At 40.3% G+C, this 21,095-nt stretch overlaps 1 protein-coding gene across 1 annotated transcript in view; it reads right to left on the bottom strand.

The window, feature by feature from the left end:
* Mccc2 (methylcrotonyl-CoA carboxylase subunit 2) overlaps positions 1-21,095 on the bottom strand; it is a 58,062-nt gene that overhangs the window by 13,634 nt on the left and 23,333 nt on the right. The window contains exons 7-12 of the mRNA XM_042690811.1: positions 19,060-19,173; positions 11,238-11,302; positions 7,311-7,410; positions 7,122-7,217; positions 4,498-4,570; positions 1,151-1,227 (exon numbers count right to left, since the gene is read on the bottom strand). Of these exons, the coding sequence (XP_042546745.1) occupies positions 1,151-1,227; positions 4,498-4,570; positions 7,122-7,217; positions 7,311-7,410; positions 11,238-11,302; positions 19,060-19,173 (525 nt within the window). The remainder of the gene's footprint in view (positions 1-1,150; positions 1,228-4,497; positions 4,571-7,121; positions 7,218-7,310; positions 7,411-11,237; positions 11,303-19,059; positions 19,174-21,095) is intronic.

The following is a 21,095-nucleotide window of genomic DNA, read 5'->3' as shown; positions in this document are numbered from 1 at the left end:
TAAATAAACATAAATAAAAATAAGCAAAATCTCCCTATGCATGTTAATACCAATTTTAGGAGAGGAGGTTGGTCTAGATGACTTTCCTACAAGAGAGGGCTCAAACCTTGATCCTTCCCAGTAGCTAATACTACCTAATGTTAAAAGGTTCTTCATGATATGATTATGGTTGACATTAATTTTCTTTATTTTTACTTCTTTTCATTTTTTATAGTTGAGTTGAGGAAACAATAAAGGACAGTAAAATTAGAAACTGATATAGTAATAAAACATTTCACCAAATTCCTCAGTTGAGTTATAAAAGAGCCTCATCGTTACAACAAGAGACAACCTCGTTTATAGAAAAGATTAAATTTTTTCTTAGGAGTTTCACCAAAGCATATAGATTACATTTACTCAAGATTAGATAAATCCAAGACAATGACCTTTGAAATCAAATATTAAGCTGAAAGACACAGGAAAATTCCTCCCTTTAAATCACAATAAAAAGGCACACATTTGTAATAATCCTAGGCACTCAGGTTTTGATCTGAGGATCACAGCTTAAAGCCAGTCTGGGATAGGCAAATCTGAGAGTTTTATGTCCAATTAACCAGTGAAAAGCCAAATTGGAGGTATGGTTCAAATGGTAGAGCACCAGTCTTGAACTCAGGAGTTCAAGCCCCAATACTAGCAAAAAAAAAAAAAAAAAGTCAGAACCCCAGGACCAACAACTTCCTAGCTCCAGGAAGTAAACATAAACAACCAAATGGTAGGACAGAAGAGAATAAACAGATCACATCTCAGCATCCCTGAATAGCATGCCTGAATCCCTACAGCATAGGAAGTCCTGAAGAACAGGCACTTTCAAGCAAGTGTTCCCTTTCTTGGGAGTATATACATTCCCAACATAGTAATTCAAGTATCCCGTAAGAACTCTAAGATGAGTGTATTTGATTTTTAATTATGCTACAGGTAATTCTTTACATCACATTAATGTAAAGCACCACAAGAACTGCTTCCAACACTAACACTGCACCCATGAGGGCACAGTGCTGTTGGATGCTATCCAGTTAAACATCACTCAGATTTTATGCATGCATTTTAATTCATCATATGACTTTTGATTTTAGTTAAAACAAAATTCCCACACATTTTTATCAATACTTGCCTTTTTTGCAGATTCAGAAAAGAGAACTCCATTATTTCCAATAATGCCCACTGGATATCCAAATATCCGTGCAAATCCTCAAAAGAAAATTCAGAAAGGACTTTTCAGAGGGCTTTCAATTCACAACAGAGGTATATTTGCATGATCTTTAATTTCAGATCAAAGTTTAAAATGTAAAGAAATTTTGTCTATGATAAAATAGTTGTGTCACAAGTTTTGATTCCTAAGTTGAATGTGGCTTTCACATTTTTCCCTCTCTAAAGAATTGATGTTACATACACCATTATCCCTTTGTTTTTGAATAATGGTTTAATGACTGTAACCTAAAGGATATTTGAGTGCCTAGGACATACTGAACAACAAGTATGGAGTCATTTAAAAGTCAACATTCAGAGCTATTTGCCAACATGGCCAAAAATGCCTATGGTAATGACTGGCTTAAGCCTTAAAAAGGATAAACTCAGGGAAATAATTTTTCTTTTAAGAAAGCCAGAATAGTCAAGCCTAGAAATAATCAAATATAAAGCAAGAAATCCAGTTAAGCTTTGAAGAACGAATCACTCCATCTTCATTTTTTCTGCATTTGCATCTTTTCCTTTCTTTTCCCACTTTGTCACCACTCCAAATTGGGGAGTGGGGAAGGGGGAAGAAACTGGGAGAAGAGAGAAACAACTGTTACTTTGTGAAGCAGGTACATCAGGGGATTCAAGAAGTGTCTTATTATTTGGAAAAATGAGAAGAACTTGATGAGAGTGAAAAAGTCTTTCTCCATACACTTTCAACAAGTCTACTTAAAAACTAGAAATAGATGCTCCATACAGGTACACTTGGTGACAGCTCTGCTACTGAAAGCCCTACAGTCCTGAACTTTGCTTATTCATACTCAAGCTGTACAGCTATGTCAATCTAACACAACTGCTCAAGTGCATTGTAGAGGAAGAATAAACAGCATGAGTGTTTGAACATAGGACTGATTAAGCCATAAAGCTGACTTCTGCGTGACATATTTCTGTATACTCATATGTGTGTGTGTGTGTGTGTGTGTGTGTGTGCGTGCGTGCGTGCGTGCGTGTGTGCTTGCTTGCTTGCGTGCGTGCGTGCGCGCGCGCGCCAGAATTCAGGGCCTGGCTTCTTTTGCTCAAGGCTAGTGCTCTACCATTTAAGCCACAGCTCTACTTCTGGATTTTTTTGATGGCTAATTGGAGATGAGAGTCTCTTGGGCTTGTCTGCCCAGGCTGGCTTCAAATCATGATCCTTTCAACCTCCTGAGTAGCTAGCTTTTTCTGAGTATTGGAGGGAGATAAGAGTCTCAGACCTTACTATCTGGTCTGGTTTCAAACCATGATCCTCAGATCTCAGCCTCCTAAGTAGCTAGGATTACAGGTATAATCCACCAGCACCTAGCTGGCTTATTTTTTAATGGGCATGCTTATTTAATGCAATAAAACAGATGCTGCTGTGATGGCCACCTATGACTCTTAGGCCTCAAATTCCTGACAAAAGCATAGGCTTTTGCCTAGTCAACCTAAATGGCACTACCATGTCCAAAAGCATCTTGGGCAGGGGGAAACTCCCACTAAGGTCAAGAACCCACTCTGGCTTTGCCCCACCAACAAAGGCAGCATGCTAGAATTCATTTGGAAGATTGTGTGTGTGTGTGTGTGTGTGTGTGTGTGCATGTGTGTGCGTGCGCGCACGCACGTGCCAAAATCAGTGCTTCAACTCAGGATCTGGGCACTATCCCTTAGCTTTTTAGATAAAAATAATGATCTACCACATATGTCACAGCTCCACTTCTAAATTTTTTTGATGGTTAATTGGAGATGAGAATCTCTTACGCTTGTCTGCTCAGGCTGGCTTCAAATCATGATCTTTAGATCTCAGCCTACTGAGTAGCTAGGATTAGAGATGTGAGCCTCCAATGCCCAATGTGCTACCCTTTTAACCACAAAGACCTTCAACCTCATGGCCCAGCTTGAGAAGCAGGTACTGATGGATTTGCTGGGTAGGAAATATGACCCACTGCGCTAGGCACACTATTGGGGAGCATCAACTGTCTGACCCAATTTGGACTTCTAAGCAAGAAAGCCAATAAATCCAAGAAACTATTGGGGCCTATATAAGGCCAAGTTCTGATGCAAGAGGAAATCCTTAATAACTTCCCTTCTGAAGACATTGAGTATCTGACCTTCCTCCCACTCCTTAGACCTGTTCCCTGGCATCCCCCTGTTCTTCTCTCTCCCCTCCTTATTCCAAGCTTATATGTTTCAGTAGTTTCAAGAAGTGGAAGAGGGTGGATCTATCCCCAGTCTTCTGAGAACAAAAGTACCACAAGTCTTTTGGCAAGTCCTGGCACATACATTAGAAGTAGCTGACAAGGACAGCCCATCCATCTTTAGAAAGCAGAGAAGCTACACAATCAGGGTTATATCCTGCACCATTTGGTAACAAATCCTGTCCATATATCAAACAAAAAGCTCTTAATCACTTAAACACCTAAATATAAAAACATAAATTCTACTTTCTGTGTGAACCTTTCTCCTGCTCACAAATCAAACCCAGAGAAAATGCTAAGGTTTAGCCTTAAGCTTTAATATGCATTTGCAATTTGGATTTTTACAGCTAGGATTTTTCTCTACTTTGATACATTATCTTCAGATTAACTGCTCTATTTTCAAACATGTCACAACCAAGTATAATTCTTAAGACTGGTTCTGCTATTTGTCCAAGAGTCTAACATCTGTATGATATATTTTTCTTCAGAAGTCTATAAAATTAACATCTGAAGATAAAAAACAAAATACTTTTATACATTCTCAAATTATTTCAGACAAGGTATGATAAGTGGTATGACAAAGACACCCAGCCCATCCACCCTTACAGGAAGCAGAGAGTGTCCACAACCCACCGTATGCAGGGTCATCTGAGAAAAGAGTTACCTTAACATCCTTCTGAAAAGTTAAGCATCATATCAAATTTCTCAGCTGAACTAGATTGAAAAATGCAGGAAACAAGGCTGAAATCTTTAAAATAATTATGCTACCCAGGGCAGAACAACAAATACTTCCTGCTAATTTTACTGTAAGAACCTTCGCATCCAATGCCACAAAGTCACAGCAAAAGACCCACACCACAGCATCAGCTGTCATCATTTTCAATTTTGCATCTATGGAGCCATTCAGCTACAAATAATCGGTAGGAAACAGCTCCATTAAAAAAGTGACTCATACATTTGTAGTGCTCCAAATAACAAAGCTCATGCCAACTGCATCAAAGCCTTGCAAAAAGAGATGATTATTTTCAAAACAGTAGAAAACATTCAGATTTTCCCTTCTTCACTTTTGTACCTGTAACTAATGTGTCTCCATATAAGGCTTTGAACTCATTGAATCTGCTTCCATCCACAATTCTAGCAATGACCTAAGAGGAAAAAAAAATAATAAGTGTCTCTGAATAATGATACCACGGAGCAATTTTTGCATTCAAGTTATTTATAAGGAAAATTAATTACAGTGACATAGTCACTTTCACAAAAATGTCACTGTACACAGAAAAATGGTCCTAGAATTTTACCTGACAGACATCGTTACTGACCAGAACATATACTGGGCTCTAATTTTACTATAAAGCAAGAGCTATTTCACTATAAAGCAAGAGCACTATTGCACACAAGAAAACAGTAGCAAGGACACAGGGTACTGGTGACTGGGCTCAGCTCCAAGCAGAGGTGCGGGGGGTTGGTACGCCTCAGAATACAACCAGAAGAAGCAGGGCACAGAAGAGTTTAGAGTTAGAGGACACTGGCACCAGTCAAAGGTATCACAAAGCCTGGTTTTCCAGAGCACATGATTTGAGTCATTTTCACTTCCACATAGATGAGACAAAGCAAGGAAGACATGATGAAGAAGGACCAAAAGGACTTGTAAAAATAATGCTGAGATGAAGTTCTACCTCTGAAAAACTAGTCATAAAACCCTTCAAACCTACATCTTAAAACTGATGTAGCTCTGTGGTACTCACCTAACATGCATAAGGCCCTGGGTTCAAGCCCCAGCAAAATTAATTGTTTTATTGTAAAATCAATAAATGAATGAATAATCTTAAAGTTCTCTGCATCTACTTCTTCATCTTTTTTAAAGCTAATATTTTTAAATGTTAACTAAAGCATACTTACTGGCTCTCATTTTAAGGGTCTATTGTTATTACTATCTTCTAGTTAATTTGCACAAATATGCAACTATACCAGTTAATTGTTTTAGCTATGGGCCTCCAGAGCTGAGCCTCTTTTAACAAGCAATGAACAAATAACAACTACCATTGCTCCAGAAAGAAGAGTTGCTCCAAGGGTACAGCAATCAAGGGCCTGTTAGTAGAACTGATCTTGAATCTTCCTCCTACACATGTCACATTAAAGTATCTTCCTAAGAACCTAGACTTCAAGAACAGATAGACAATATGGTTCTATTCCCACTTCTAGAAGCAGAAACCAGTGCTCAGATGTTTAATCCTACACAACTGACTGGGTTTTCCAGTTCAGATTTCAGTTGTTGTTGTTAACTCCACAAATATTGAGACTCTGTCCAACTCTTACTTGCTTTCATTTAAAAAAAAAATAGAATTTAACAACAGTCAGCACAAAACAGCAAAAAGTGAAAGATGAGGTTACTATTTTAAAAGATAAGACACAGTGGTACACTACTGTACTCCCAGCACACAGAAGGCTAAAAAAGCACATCCATACAATGGAATAACAAATGCATTTATCAATTCATACATAAAGTATTTACTTAATGCTTACCATATTACTATATTATTAGTATAAGAATTAAAACCCAGCCAGAGAAAACGTTTCAGGAAGAACTTTTAATGACAAGGAAAAATGTTTATAATTTGAATTGTAAAAGAAAAAGCATGGTATGTAAATATGTGTATGTACAGCCATACAACACTATCCATGAGGGACTGGTTCTGGAACTCTCATACCACAACCCACATATATTCAAGTCCTTTACATAAAGTGGAATAGTACCTGCACATAACCTATGCCCATCCTCCTAAAGTAGACAGTTGCTCCTATTACCTAACATAATGTAAATTCTATACAAATAATTGTTGTACAGCACTGAATAGGGAATAAGGATAAGAACAATGTCTGTACATGATCAGCTGCAGATATTTCTTTAGTGACCTGTGGCTAGTGGAATCCATGGGAGCAGAACCACAAGCCCAGAAGCCATGGATGACAGCCAAATATAAACATGTCTTATGTCAAAATATCCAAAAGTGAGCCACTCTCTCTGGCTGATAGAATTAGAACCATTTTAAGAAATGTGTTTTCTACATTTTTCATTGAGTAAATAGTTTTATAGCCAAAAAGAGGAAGAAACTTTAAAGGTTAAAGTTTCTAGCACAGATACTCTTATTAAGATGATTTCCCAATCCAAAAATTATCCTGCCAGCTATAGATACTGAACAAAATAAAAGCCTACATGCTCCAAGCAAACACTAAAAATTGTCATTTTAGATTACAGAAGACTGTATCAAAATCTGTAACCATAGCAACTTTTCCAACTGTGATCAAGTCTACTCTTCATAATGTCATACTGATTTTCCAAAAGGATTTTTTTCTGACATTTTATCCATTTCCCAAGTAGAACACTGACAAGGCATAGCTGAATTCTGTGAAGATGCACTGTGTTGTTCCTAATGCCCACAGGGGTGTAGAGTCTGATCTGGGAACAATCCAAGCTCTGTTGTAGTGCACTGAAAATTTCCCAATTACTAAAGACTTCTCCATCTCACTAGTGACACCTATACTATGAAAAAACATCTTTCCTATATGTCACTTCCTTACTAAGTAAGAGCCACATCTATCACTGTGCAAGAACATACAGAAACAAACGAGCTTTGAGAATGACACACAAAGACACTGTGACAGTATGGCTAACAGCTCAGTTTCCTTTCCACATACCTCTCGGACATCAAAGCTCCTCTTAAGGTTTGCCCCAACGATTCCATACAACTCATCAGCAGGAAATAATGGCTCTTCAGAAGGTTCAACAGTAACCTATAAAAATTTGGAACACTATGTCAACCTGATTCAGGTGGCATAAGCTACAATACTCTGCAGGAAAATAAAAGGAGAGCATATACTACATACATCCAGTTTCTTGTGGTAATTGAGACTCCTCACAACCTTCCTTGTTAAGTGAAGGGCATGGTGATCATCCAAGGCATAGTGGTCAGTGACTCCAGACTTTCTAGAGAGTAAAGCACATAACAACAATTAGAACTGGGAAAAAGAAGAAATTAAACATCTAAACCCAAATACCTTCCTCAGCTAAGGACAATTCTTACTTCCAAAATACTCCATAAGAGTCATTTTATTTATTTCTCATAATGTCACTGGAAAATGACATAACCTTCATTTTCCAAAGAGGAAAGACAGAGGTACCTTGCCCTAGAACTAATAGCAGCAGTAACAGAGCCTATGACTTCTATTTCTCCTGACCTTCTGCTAAACCATGGGCCTTGCTGACAATGCTTCTTTTTTAAGTGCTCCTGGAACAGAATGATGCACACTGTCCACAGATGGTACACATTCACAATTAGCCAATAACATCAGGAGTGTCTGCACCCAACTGGGCTTCTAATGAAGATATTGATCATGGTCTCTTGAAGACCCTGGTAATGAAGCTGAAAATAATGTCCCCTGAATGACGGATAAAAATCCAGGCCAAGCCAGGCTCCAGTGGCTCATGTGTGTAATCCTAGCTACTCAGGAGGCTGAGATCTGAGGATCACAGCTCAAAGCCAGACAGGCAGGAAAGTCTCTCAGACTCTTATCTCCAAAAAACTACTCAGAAAAAACAGAAGTAGTGCTGTAGCTCAAGTGGTAGAGAGCTAGCCTTGAGCACAGAGAGGCTCAGGGACAGAGCCCAGGCCCTGAGGTCAAACCCCACGACCAGCCAAAAAAAAAAAAAAATCTCGATTAAAATAGGGAATGATGAGATCGGAGTTCCTTTGGATTTAAAGTGCCACAAAGGAAGCATGGGCTTGCTCTGGTGACTAGTTTTGCCCTAGTCAGATGGCTTGTTATTTCAGATGTTGATGTACTACGGCTATCTAATAAAGCATTTTAAAAGTTCTTCAAACTCGGGTAAAAATATATACCTGAAAAAAAAAAAATGAGGGTTCATCTTATATGGACTTGAAGGTCTGATGTTACATGTAAGGAAAGTGCCCAACCATTGGCTGTCATGATAATTTCATGTAACTCTACCTCTGGACTGGGTGTTCACAAATAAGAGCAAAGGCCATGTTATTCTTTATTATAGCTCTTCATTGTTATGCATATAGCGGGCCTTTCAACAATATAACATTTCAAAATTGATCCTATCTAATGCTTTACTCATAAAACCAATGATACATACTAACTTCTAACCACACCATAATCAATTAAAAACAGAAACAGAGGGAGCTGTATTTAAAATAGTATTTTCTTATAAAAAATTGTCTAATATTTAGGCAAATTACCAAAACAGAAGGAAAGAAAAATCTTTGGTGAGAAACTATATAAGCAAGTTTTGTATCAAATTAACCTTAAGAATGACTAATCAGGGCTGGGAATGTGGCTTAGTGGTAGAGGGTTTGCCTAGCATGCATGGAGCCCTGGGTTCAATTCCTCAGTACCACATAAACAGAAAAAGCCAGAAGTGGTACTGTGGCTCAAGTTCAGGGACAGTGCCCAGGCCCTGAAAACAAGCCCCAGGGCTGGCAGGGAAAAAAAAAAAAAAGACTAATCAGAGGCTTCACAGAACATAAAACAGTATGTGACAAGTACATTTTTTAACACTTTTAAAAAATTGCCATGGTTTCAAACAGACAACTGTGAACAGTCTCTGGTGTTTTTCTGTACCAGAAACTGTACTAGGAGGTTGGAACTATCCATATCTCCATTCCACACAAGAAATGAGGCTCAAACAGCCTAAAGTCTGGCTAAATCTCAAGAGTAGTAAGTGCAACAAACAGAAAATGAACTCCAGAATCAACATTCCTAACCTGATGGTCTGCCTACATACAGCTTTATTTTTTTAAACAGTCAAATTTTTACAAAAATATTTTGGCAGGGCGTTGGTGGCTCACACCTGTAATCCTAGCTCTCAGGAGGACTAGAACTAAGAATCACAGTTCAAAGCCAGCCCGGGCAGAAAAGTCCATGAGACTCAAATCTCCAATAAACCACTAGAAAACCAGAAGTGGCACTTGACACAAGTGGTAGAGCGCTTGCCTTAAGCTGAAGAACACAGGACAGCGTCCAAGCCCCGAGTTCAAGCCCCATGACAGACAAAAAATTTTTTTTGTTTGTCGGGCATCTATGGCTCATACCTGTAATCCTAGCTACTTAGGAGGCTGAGATGTGAGGATCAAGTCTGAAGTCAGCCAGAGCAGGAAAGTCCATGAGACTTTTTTTTTGTCGGCTTGAGCCGTAGCGCTGCTTCTGGTTTTCTGGTGGTTTATTGGAGATAAGAGTCTCACGGACTTTCCTTCCCGGGCTGGCTTTGAACTGTGACCCACAGATCTCAGCCTCCAGAGTAGCTAGGATTATAGGCATGAGCCACCGACGCCCGGCCATGAGACTCTTATTTCTAATTAACCACTAGAAAACCGTAAGAGCTGTGGCTCAAAGTAGTAGAATGCTAGCCTTGAGTGAAGAGCCTAGGACCAATGCCAGGCCCTGAGTTCAAGCCATACAATTGACTAAAAAAAAAAAAAAAAAAAAATGTTCCTCAATTGTTATATTGCTGTCCCCTGATGAAGCATTTACAAACACATGTCCTATGTTCCTAACTTGCACCTTTCTATTTGCCACCCTGTTCTCTCCAGAATGAAATGCCCATGCCAGCCTGGTACACACTTGCTGGTATCCATGTAGTAACAGTCAGAAGCAGCCAGGTGCACAACAGTACTGTACCTATACCACTGCCCACCCCCCAACCCCTACCCCTGCCATGTTGCTCAGGCAACATGCCACCTCCCAAATTTTAATTTGACCATGTCAACTCCACCCTAATCATTCATTTAATTATTCTCCCTGTAATTGTTAAGTGTAACGTTAGCAGCATGTTTATAATTTTTTTAGTTCATTCATTTCTTTCTCCTGACTAATTATAAGAACTTGAGGATAGGAAGTAGATCTAAGATTTTCTGAATTATTCATTAACACTTAATACAACCAATCTATCCACAAGTGATCATCAAAGGAATGAGTTCTTGAAAACTGGGACAAAGGATCCCTCAACAAACTAGCCAGAGGCTAGTTTGGAAGTTTATGATAGGAAAAATGTAGAAATGTCTCCACCCGTCCTCCCTCTCACCCTAAATTTCTCCCACAGCCACCTGACTCCCTAAAGAGCAAAGGGAGCTTACTGACCTGTGTGGCTATTAAACTTGATGGTGCAACTTAGTTCAAGCTGCCATTTGAAGCATAGTGCTGAGCCCCTTTCTCTAAAGGTATTCACCCTAAGGTGAAGATATTTAGTGCAACAGTTTTAAATTCTGCCTCTATGTAGACTCCCAAATAAAAACTTCCAACCCTGAACTGTTCCTCTCATAGGAGACTGCCTTCCTAGCAATCTCAACTTAGATGTCACATGAGCAGATCTAGTTTTTCAAGTCTGAAAGGAATGGCTGATCCCCTTTTCCCAGTCCCAAATTCTCCTCCAGGTGTCCTATTCAGAAAATGAAATCAGTTCATGTCATCATGTTTACCTCCTCACCTTCCTATACCCCTAGTAAAAAAACCATCACATCTCTGATCACACCTCAAAAACAAAATTGTGCCTGGTACATAATACATTCTCAATGGATATTTGTTAAATGAGAAACCTGGCTCTCCAGTCCTACACTATACTGAAAAAACTGAAGTCTAGCTTATAAATGCAATTGTGCAAAAAACTGAACCCAGAACATCAGAGTGAAGACTAAGTTATAGTTTAGCCTGACAAGCTGAGCACTGAGAAAAAAATGATGTAAAACAAGTAACATAGTCATCAATCCTAAAAAGAAACAAGCATTCCTGTTTCACCTGCAGTGAAGATCAGCACCACCAAGATCCTCCGCAGACACCTCTTCACCAGTAGCTGCTTTAACCTACAAGAATAAAATCTACAGTGAAAGATCAGTCAATCCATAATACAAATGATTCCCTAAACAAGCATATCTTCTAACCTGACTATAACCACAGAACTACGCAACACTAGCAAACCCAGAGAATATGATCACTAGTCTACAGATGAAAAACCTGAACCCAGATTAACTAAGAACTTGCCCTCAGTCCTTGCACAAGTGATGAAGCCTGACTTGAGCCAAACATTTCCCACTGAAAGCTTGCCCCTCCCTCTCTTGTGCTGCCTCCACACAGGCCACAAAGCCTTTTGAGTCTGTTAGTTCCTCCTCCCACCTAGGATCCTTTTTGTCTCACCTATCTTTGCAATTCCCACTAGCTTGCCATACCCACTCCACTTTCTCACAGTGACAGACGCCTACAGTATTAGCAGAGTAGTGCTTGCCAATCCAAGGTCCTACGGAATTCCATTTACAGACCTCCAATACCACCCTTGCCACACTGGATTTCAGTAATGTTCAAGGATCCCTATCATCAAGTTTATACTGTGACTTCCTTGGGGGCAGGATTTATCTTCAAGTAAAATAATAGGCCAAAAATTTAATTATCACCTACTCTGGGTCACACCTTTAAGGTGGAAAAAATTTTCCTAGATTACCTTACATGAAAATGGAGAATATGAGTAAAGAGAAAGAAATCTCAAATAATAAATGAATGACTTAATTGTAACTTGAGAAATTGTAGCAGGAAAAAGGAAGAAAAATCATTAATGCTAAATGACACCCTGATCCTGTGGGAACTGTATTGATTCCTACTTCCCTGGATTAATCTGTTCTTCAATAGAAAAACAAAAAAAAAATCTAGCTGGGCGCCAATGGCTCATGCCTGTAATCCTAGCTACTTAGGAGGCTGAGATCTGAGGATCATGGTTCAAAGCCAGCCCGGGCAGCAAAGTCCATGAGACTCTTATCTCCAATAAACCACTCACAAAACTGGAAGTGGTGCTATATATGGCTCAAGTGGTAGAGCGCTAACCTTAAGCTGAAGAGCTGAGGGACAGTACCCAGGCCCAGAGTTCAAGCCCCACGACCAACAAAAAAAAAAAGTCTGTATTCAAATAAAAATCATTGAGATACAACACAGAAATGACTTATTATTTGCTACATCAAAAGACTGTCTTAAAGTATCTCTCCATGGGGGGGAGGGAGCGGGGAGGATTGGGGGGGGGGCAGGGGAAGGATGGGAAGGGATGGGAAGGAGAAACAAAGGAGGAGGCTACAATGCTTGATAAGAAGTGTACTCATTGTCTTGCCCATGCAATTGTAACCCCTCTGTACAGTATTTTCACAATAAAAAATAAAAAGTATCTCTCCACAGGGAGAGGTAATTAAAACTTGAAATTATTCTACCCCCAGAAATCAATTATTGGTTTTCTTCCCAAAAAATTCAGTGTAAAGTAACATTCAATCCAGACAATAACTAATTATAAGAGCTGTCTGGATATTGAAAGTAGCCAAAAAATAATAAATGACAGATATATTTATTTTCAGGGATCTGACTAATAAACTGAAAAATAAGAATTTGTCACCAGTATTTATCGAACACCCACATGTTTGATGCTGTGATAGGTGCAAAGATGATAAAGTTAGAGAAAATAAAAACAGCTTATAAATAACAAGTCAGAAGATAAATGAGACAGAAAAACAAAATTTCTTCAAAAGCTGATCTAACATTTGCTTCCGCCACTTTCTAAGCTTCTCAAAAGTGACTGCTCCTGAATAGAAGATCCAGATATAAATCCACAGGCCTACAGCCAGCTGATATTCGACAAAGGAGCCAAAGACATACAATGGAAGAAACACAGCCTCTTCAACCGCTGGTGCTGGGAAAACTGGGCAGCCACATGCAGAAAACTAAAAGTGGACCCCAGCCTATCACCATGCACCAACATCAACTCAAAATGGATTAAAGACCTTAACATTAAACCTGAATCTCTGAAACTACTGCAGGACAGAGTAGGAGAGACACTTGAACTAATAGGCACAGGAAGGAACTTCCTGAACAGAGTCCCAGGGTCACAACAAGTTGGAGAGAGACTCGACAAATGGGACTACCTTAAAATAAAAAGCTTCTGCACAGCTAAATCTATCGCAACTAAGCTAGAAAGACAACCAACTAATTGGGAAAAAATATTTACCAGCAATATATCAGACAAGGGGTTAACATCCTGTATATACAGGGAACTCAAGAAACTAATCCCTCCCAAACCTAACAAACCAATTACTAAATGGGCAAGGGAACTAAAGAGGGACTTCTCAAATGAAGAAATAAAAATGGCAAAGAAACACATGAGGAAATGTTCATCATCCCTGGTGGTGAAGGAAATGCAAATAAAGACAACCCTGAGATACCACCTTACCCCAGTCAGAATGTCCCACATCCACAAATCAGCCAACGACAAATGCTGGAGGGGATGTGGAGAAAGAGGAACCCTATTACACTGCTGGTGGGAATGTACACTTATACAACCACTTTGGAAAGCAGTCTGGAGGGTCCTTAGAAAGCTAAAGATTGACCTCCCTTACGACCCAGTCATACCACTTCTAGGCATCTACCCTGAACAACAGGAACCAATATACAAGGACACGTGCACCTCCATGTTTATTGCAGCACTGTTCGCAATAGCTAGGATATGGAAACAACCTAGGTGCCCCACCACAGATGAATGGATCCAAAAATTGTGGTATCTATACACAATGGAATATTATGCAGCCATTAGAAATGACAAAATAATGGCATTTGCAGGGAAATGGATGGAGCTAGAAGGAATCATGTTGAGCGAGGTAAGCCAAGAACGAAGAGACAAACGGTACATGGTCTCCCTGATAAGTGGATGCTAAATCCAAAAGGTTAGGTGAAACGACAAAACTAACAGGACTTAAGAAACAAAGAACTCCCGCTCATCTGGTTGAACCACTACTAAATATCCCCATGCTGCTGATCACAAATATGGTATATAACATGTGAACACTGTTATATATTACAGACTGTGGTAGACAATTTGCTCCAGGGAAGTTAGAATGAACTTGTGATTTTGAAATTATGTAATCATTTAATCACAATAAAAAAAAAAAAAAAAAAAAAAAGAACCTCGGGGAAGGGAGGGAGGGAGGGGATGGTATGGGGAAAACAATGGAGGGGGTAACAATGTTCAAGAGGAAGTGTACTCATAACCTCACTCATGTAACTGTAACCCTCTGTATAGTAGCTTTACAATAAAAAAAAAAAAAAAAAAAAAGAATACTACAAAGGACAAGCTATGAATGTTCAAGAGTCTGGGATCAAATGGAAATATGCCTAATGATACAATTGCCAAAATCAGCTTGAGAAGAAACAAAATTGGAAAGTACCTATAAGGAAACAGTAAATAACTGAAGATCTTTTTGTTAGGTGTGGTGGTCCACTATGGATTCTCAGGACTTGGGAGACAGAAGAAGCAGGACTAAAGAGTTCTAGGCAGCTAGGTGTCAGTGGCTCACGCCTGTAATTCTAGCTACGCAGGCAGGAGGCTGAGATCTGAGGATCAGGGTTTAAAACCAGCCTAGGCAGGAAAGTCAGACTCTCATCCAATAAACCACTAGAAAACCAGAAGTGGCACTGTGGCTCAAGTGGTAGAGCGCTTACCTTGAGCTGAAGAGCTGAGGGGCAGAGCCCAGGCCTAGAGTTCAAGCCCCACAACAGACCCCTCCCCCCAAAAAAAGTTCTAGGTTAGCCAGGGCTACATATAGAAACTTCGTTTCAAATAATATTTATGAATGATAAAAGTTCCAGTCCAGGTGGCTTAACTCCTACATCTACCAAACCTTAAAAAAAAAGTCGATGCCCATCCTTATAAATTTTTCCAAATTATAGAAGAACAGGGTGTGTGTGGGGGGTAGTTGTGGAGGTGGGAGAGAAGGCATAGTAGAGGGAAAACAAAGGAGGAGGCAACAATGCTCAATAGGAAATGTACTCATTATCTTGCTCATGTAACTGTAATGCCTCTGTGCAGCATTTTTACAATAAAAAATGTACAAAAAAGAAAAAAAAAAAAAAAAGTGACTGCTCCTGAACCTCATCTACAAAGCCTTTTCTCAGCATCTTTAATGATAGCCAGACTTAGAGATCTCATGGAGATAGAGGTGCTCTTCTCAACGCTGTTTTCAAAGGTACACTACTAATGTAGGTTCAGAACCTTCAGATAACTGCAGGTTTGCTGTTATTGTTTGCTTCTAACATACAAGCTAAACCTGAACCCACAAAAGTTACAACTATTGACTCCATAAAATCTCTAATACACTCAGCATTAGTCAAGTATTATGATACATTTTCTTCCCAATAGAAATGTCAAAATTTCACTCATACCATAACTCATTTTCTAGTGAAAAATAAATCAGAACTACTCACAAAAGTGCATTCCCTTCCTAGGCAAGTGTAGCCAGGTATGATGGAGCTGAGGTAGGAGAATTTTGAGTTTGAGGCTAGTCTCAATTATACAGAAAAATCTTGGCTGAAAAAGGGAGGGAGGGAAAGGAGGAAGGTAGGAAACAGATCAAGAGGACTGCAATTGATGGACAGCCCAGGCAAAGAGTTAGCACGATCCAATCTCAACCAATAAAACGCTGAGTGGCCAGGTGCCAGTGACTCACACCTGTAATCCTACCTACTCAGGAAGCTGAAATATGTAGATCAAGGTTAGAAGCCAGCTGGGGCAGGAAAGCCTGAGACAGCTTTCTGGTAGTTAATAGGCAGTAAGAGTCTTAGTTCCTGCCAGGGCTGACTTCAAACTGGGATCCTCAAATCTTTTTTTTTTTTTTTTGTCGGCCATGGGGCTTGAACTCTGGGCCTGGGCACTGTCCCTCAGCTCTTCAGCTCAAGGAGAGCGCTCTACCACTTGAGCTACAGTACCACTTCCGGTTTTCTGGTGGTTTATTGGAGATAGGAGTCTCACGGTCTCTCCTGCCTGGGCTGGCTTTGAACTGTGATCCTCAGATCTCAGTCTCCTGAGTAGCTAGGATTACAGGCGTGAGCCACCAGCACCCGGCTTGGGATCCTCAAATCTCAGCCTTCTGACTAGCTAGGATTACAGGTGTGAGCCACCTGTGGATTGCCCATAAAACTCTCATCTCCAATTAACAGAGCTAGGGGAGCCAGAAGTGGGGCTGTGGCTCAAGCGATAGAGAGCTAGCCTTGAGGAAAAATGTTGAAGGACAGCATCTAAGCCCATGACTGGCACTGACACGTGCACAAGCATGCATGTGTACACATGCACGTGAGTGCACGCGCACACAGACACAGACACATACACACACACACACAAGCTGAGTGGTATTTGTCTGATATTCTCTCTACAAAGGAAGTATAAATGGGAGAGTCAAAGCCCAAGCCAACCTAGACATAAATGGGAGACCATGTACAAAAAAATACCTTGTAAAGTTTAAGAGCATCACTCTAGTGGTAGAATGCCTACCTAGCAAGTGCAAGACACTAAGTATAAATGGGGGTAGGGGTGGGTAGGGGGAGAAAGAGAGAGGAGAGAGGAAGGGAGAAAGGGGGAGAAGAAGAGAGGGAAGGAGTAGGAAGAGAGGGAGAAGGAAGAATGATAGAAGGGGTGATGACACTGATCAAAATGCATTGTACTTTTATAAACCGATTTGCTGATTAAAATCACCTTTGTATAACTACTGAAAGCTAGCACATACTTTTTAAAAAATGAAAAACAAGAAAAAATATTCAGTGCATTTCCCTCTCATTAACCAATAATATCTGTCCCATGTAGCATGAGTAATCCTAAAGAATAAGAGTACTGAAAGTGCTGAAGCTTGCTGTGAGACTTTTTATCACATTTAAACCAACAGCTCTTCTGGCTCATCTGGTCTTCCATAGGAGTTATTAAAAATTAACACAATCACTGGGGAAATGCCAGCAGTTTACATAAATGCATGAGGTGTGTGTGCACACGCGCGTGCGTGCACATGTACACGTGACACAGTGAGTCCCTCTCAAAAAAAAAAAAAAAGAGAAAGAAAGGAGAGGGGAAGGAAAGAGTGAGGGAAAGAAGGAAGGAGGGATTTCCTTTTCTTTGTCATGACTGTAGGGTTTTTAACTCGGGACCTCACACTTAGCTTTTTCACTCAAGGCCAGCACTCTACTACTTGACCCACAGCTCCACTTCGAGCCTAACTGGAGGGAGAGGAGTTTCTCGAACTCTCCTGCCCAGTGGAGCTCCAGCTTTGGGGCTTAGAGCCTCAGCTCTTTCCTTCTAGCAGTTCGTGGGGGTTTCTCAATCCTGTGCATGGTCCTAGCCTAACCCCTCCTCCCCATCCCTAATAGTAACTGGTGTTACATTCTTCCCCAGAAGGGATGCAGAGTGAGTGCAGGGACGAACTCCATCTCAGGTGGAGCACAGTGTGACTGTCACTGTCTTGGGAAGGCTGTGGAAGAGGGGGAGGGAGGAGTGGATGGGCCTGCATTCACATCACTGTTATGATATCTAAAAACAAGAAACAAAACCCAGTGTCAATCAACTGGTGAATGGGTAAACAGAATGGAGCATAGCTATACAATGGAATACTACTATTCAGCCACAAAAAAATAATGAAGCAAGCCAGGAAGCCAGGTGTGATAGCACTTGCCTAGAACCCTAGCTACTTGGGAAGGAGAGGCAGAAGCAATACTTTAAAAAAAAGAAGCTTAAATTAAATACACAATAATATATAACCCAGCAATCTTCTAGCCGTATAGCCAGTACAAGAAGACAGGGACTTAAACAGATACTTGTGCATCTATATTCACAGTAGCAATATTCACAACAGTGTAAAGATGAAAATAATACAAATGTCCAATAAGAATAACAAAATATGTTTATAGACAGCCTTAAAAATTAAAATTTTGACACATGCTACAATATGCCTGAATCCTGAGGACATTATGCTGAGTGAACTAGTCATAAAAGGACAAATAGTGTATGACTATGTACTTGTGAGATGCCTACAGCAAATTCATAGCCAGAATGGAGAAGGGTAGATACCCAGGCAGCAGAGCGGCAGGAATAGTTAGATGAAGTAGTTCTGGAGATGGACACTGATGGTGTATAACAATGTAAATGTACTTAATGCAATTTGTTACACATAACATTATTAAAAGGTAACAAAATTTACCATAGTGTTTTCTTTTGATTTTTGCCAGTCCTGGGGCTTAAAGTAAGGACCTGGATGCTGTCCCTGAGTCTCTTTGTGGACAAGGCTAACCCTCCACCAACTGAGCCACAGCAATACTTCCAGCTTTTCCTGAATAGTTTAATGGAGATAAGAGTCTCATGGATTTCCTGCCCTGGCTGGCTTCAAACCATGATTCTCAGATCTCAGCCTCCTGAGTAGCTATACGCATGAGACACCAGCACCCAGCCATAGTGGTTTTTACACAACAAAAACTAGTTAAAATTGTATAATTTTGTCATTTCTATTTTTTAATTTGGTTTGGTTTTTTGTTTTTCTTTGTGCCAGTCCTGGGGCTTGAGGATTTTTTGCTCAAGACTAGCATTCTACCACTTGAGTCACAGCTCCACTTCCGGTTTTTTGGTGGTTAACTGGAGATAAGAGGTCTCAAGGGATTTTCTGTCTGCACTGTCTTCAAACTGTGATTCCCCAGATATCAGTCTCCTGAACAGTGAGGATTATAGGCTTGAACCACCATCACTTGGCTATGTCTATTTACCTTCAATCAGCAGAAATTATATGCTTACCAACGGGGGTCCTGCCAAGAAAATGGTACCCTGCTTGCGTACGATGACGTTTTCATCAGCCATTGCAGGCACATAAGCCCCTCCTGCTGTACAGGAGCCCATGACCACCGCTATCTGGAAGAGATGGATGTGACAGCCATGATATGTAACTCAGTGAATTCAGTGTTTAATACAGTCTCAAACATTGCTGTGACCAGGGATATCACTAGCTGATCCCTGTACCTTCTTTTAAAAATAGGGTCCTCTACATGTTTAGGATTCCCCTCTCCTTTCCCCCCCAATTTTCCCTTTTCCTTCCTTCCTTCCTGGTTCCGCTCCTCCCTTCCCCTTTCTTCCCTTTTTCCTTTCCTCTCCTCACCTCTCCTTCCCTCCCTTCCATCTTAGAGAAGGCTGGCCTCAAATTCACAATCCTCCTGCCTCAAATTCTTAAATACTGGGATTATAACAGGTATGAACCACCTGGCATTGTTTCTTAATTTCTTATACCAAAACTGTTTTGTTTTTTTTTTTTTTTGGTCGGTCCTGAGGCTTGAACTCTCGGTTTGGGCGCTGTCCTGGGTTCTTCAGCTCAAGGAGAGCGCTCTACCACTTGAGGCTCTACCACTTGAGCCGCAGCACCACTTCTGGTTTTCAAGTGGTTTATTGGAGATAAGAGCCTCATGGACTTTCCTGCCCGGGCTGGCTTTGAACCATGATCCTCAGATCTCAGCCTCCTGAGTAGCTAGGATTATAGGCCTGAGCCACCGGCTCCCAGAACCAAAACATTTTAAAGTACCTATAGTACAGGAGGCACTAGTGGCTCATGCCTGAAATCTAAGCTCCTGAGGAGGCTGAGATCTGAGGATTGCAGTTCAAAGCCAGCTGGAGCAGGAAACTCCATAAGAATCTTATCTCTAATAAAGTACTCAAAAGAGTCAGAAGCGGCACACTGTGGTTCAAGTGATAGAGTGCTTATCTTGAGCCAAAGAAGCTCAGATATAGCACCCAAGCCCAAAGTTCAAGCTCCAGGCTGGTCAAAAAAAAAAAAAAAGTATTTATGGTATACTCACAATATATGATCACCCTGACAAGGAGAGAATGGGCCTAAAAACATTAGTCTGAGCAGCATGTGGAGAAAAACAGCACATGACACACTGAACTCAGCAAGGCTACATGAAAAGGGTAAACTTCACACTATGTTGAAAATGAACTTTACTATTTAGGAATTAACCTAACCAAAGATGTAAAAGAACTATTTAATGAAAACTATAAAAAGTTAAAGAAAGAAATTGCAGAAGACACTAGGAAATGGAAAGACCTCCCATGCTCTTGGATAGGCCGACTTAATATAGTAAAGATGGTAATACTTCCAAAACTAATATACAAATTCAATGCAATTCCTATTAAAATCCCAATGACGTACATCACTGAAATACAGAAAACAGTCCAAAAATTCATATGGAATAACAAAAGACCTAGAATAGCCAAAACAATTCTAGGGAATAAAGACAATATGGGAGGGCTATCCATGCCGAACTTCAAACTCTACTACAAAGCTATAATAACAAAGACAGCATGGTACTGGCACAAAAACAGACCCGAAGACCAATAGAATAGAATAGAAGATCCAGAAATAAATCCACAGGCCTACAGCCAGCTGATATTCGACAAAGGAGCCAAAGACATACAATGGAAGAAACACAGCCTCTTCAACCGCTGGTGCTGGGAAAACTGGGCAGCCACATGCAGAAAACTAAAAGTGGACCCCAGCCTATCACCATACACCAACATCAACTCAAAATGGATTAAAGACCTTAACATTAAACCTGAATCTCTGAAACTACTGCAGGGAGGAATAGGAGAGACACTTGAACTAATAAGCACAGGAAGGAACTTCCTGAACAGAGTCCCAGGGTCACAACAAGTTGGAGAGAGACTCGACAAATGGGACTACCTTAAAATAAAAAGCTTCTGCACAGCTAAAACTATCGCAACTAAGCTAGAAAGACAACCAACTAATTGGGAAAAAATATTTACCAGCAATATATCAGACAAGG

Source organism: Dipodomys spectabilis, unplaced genomic scaffold (assembly GCF_019054845.1).
Source record: "Dipodomys spectabilis isolate Male_0828 unplaced genomic scaffold, ASM1905484v1 ptg000140l, whole genome shotgun sequence".
NCBI classification, from domain to species: Eukaryota; Metazoa; Chordata; class Mammalia; order Rodentia; family Heteromyidae; genus Dipodomys; species Dipodomys spectabilis.
Note: the sequence above shows the minus strand (reverse complement) of the source record. Positions and strands in the feature narration are given on the sequence as shown.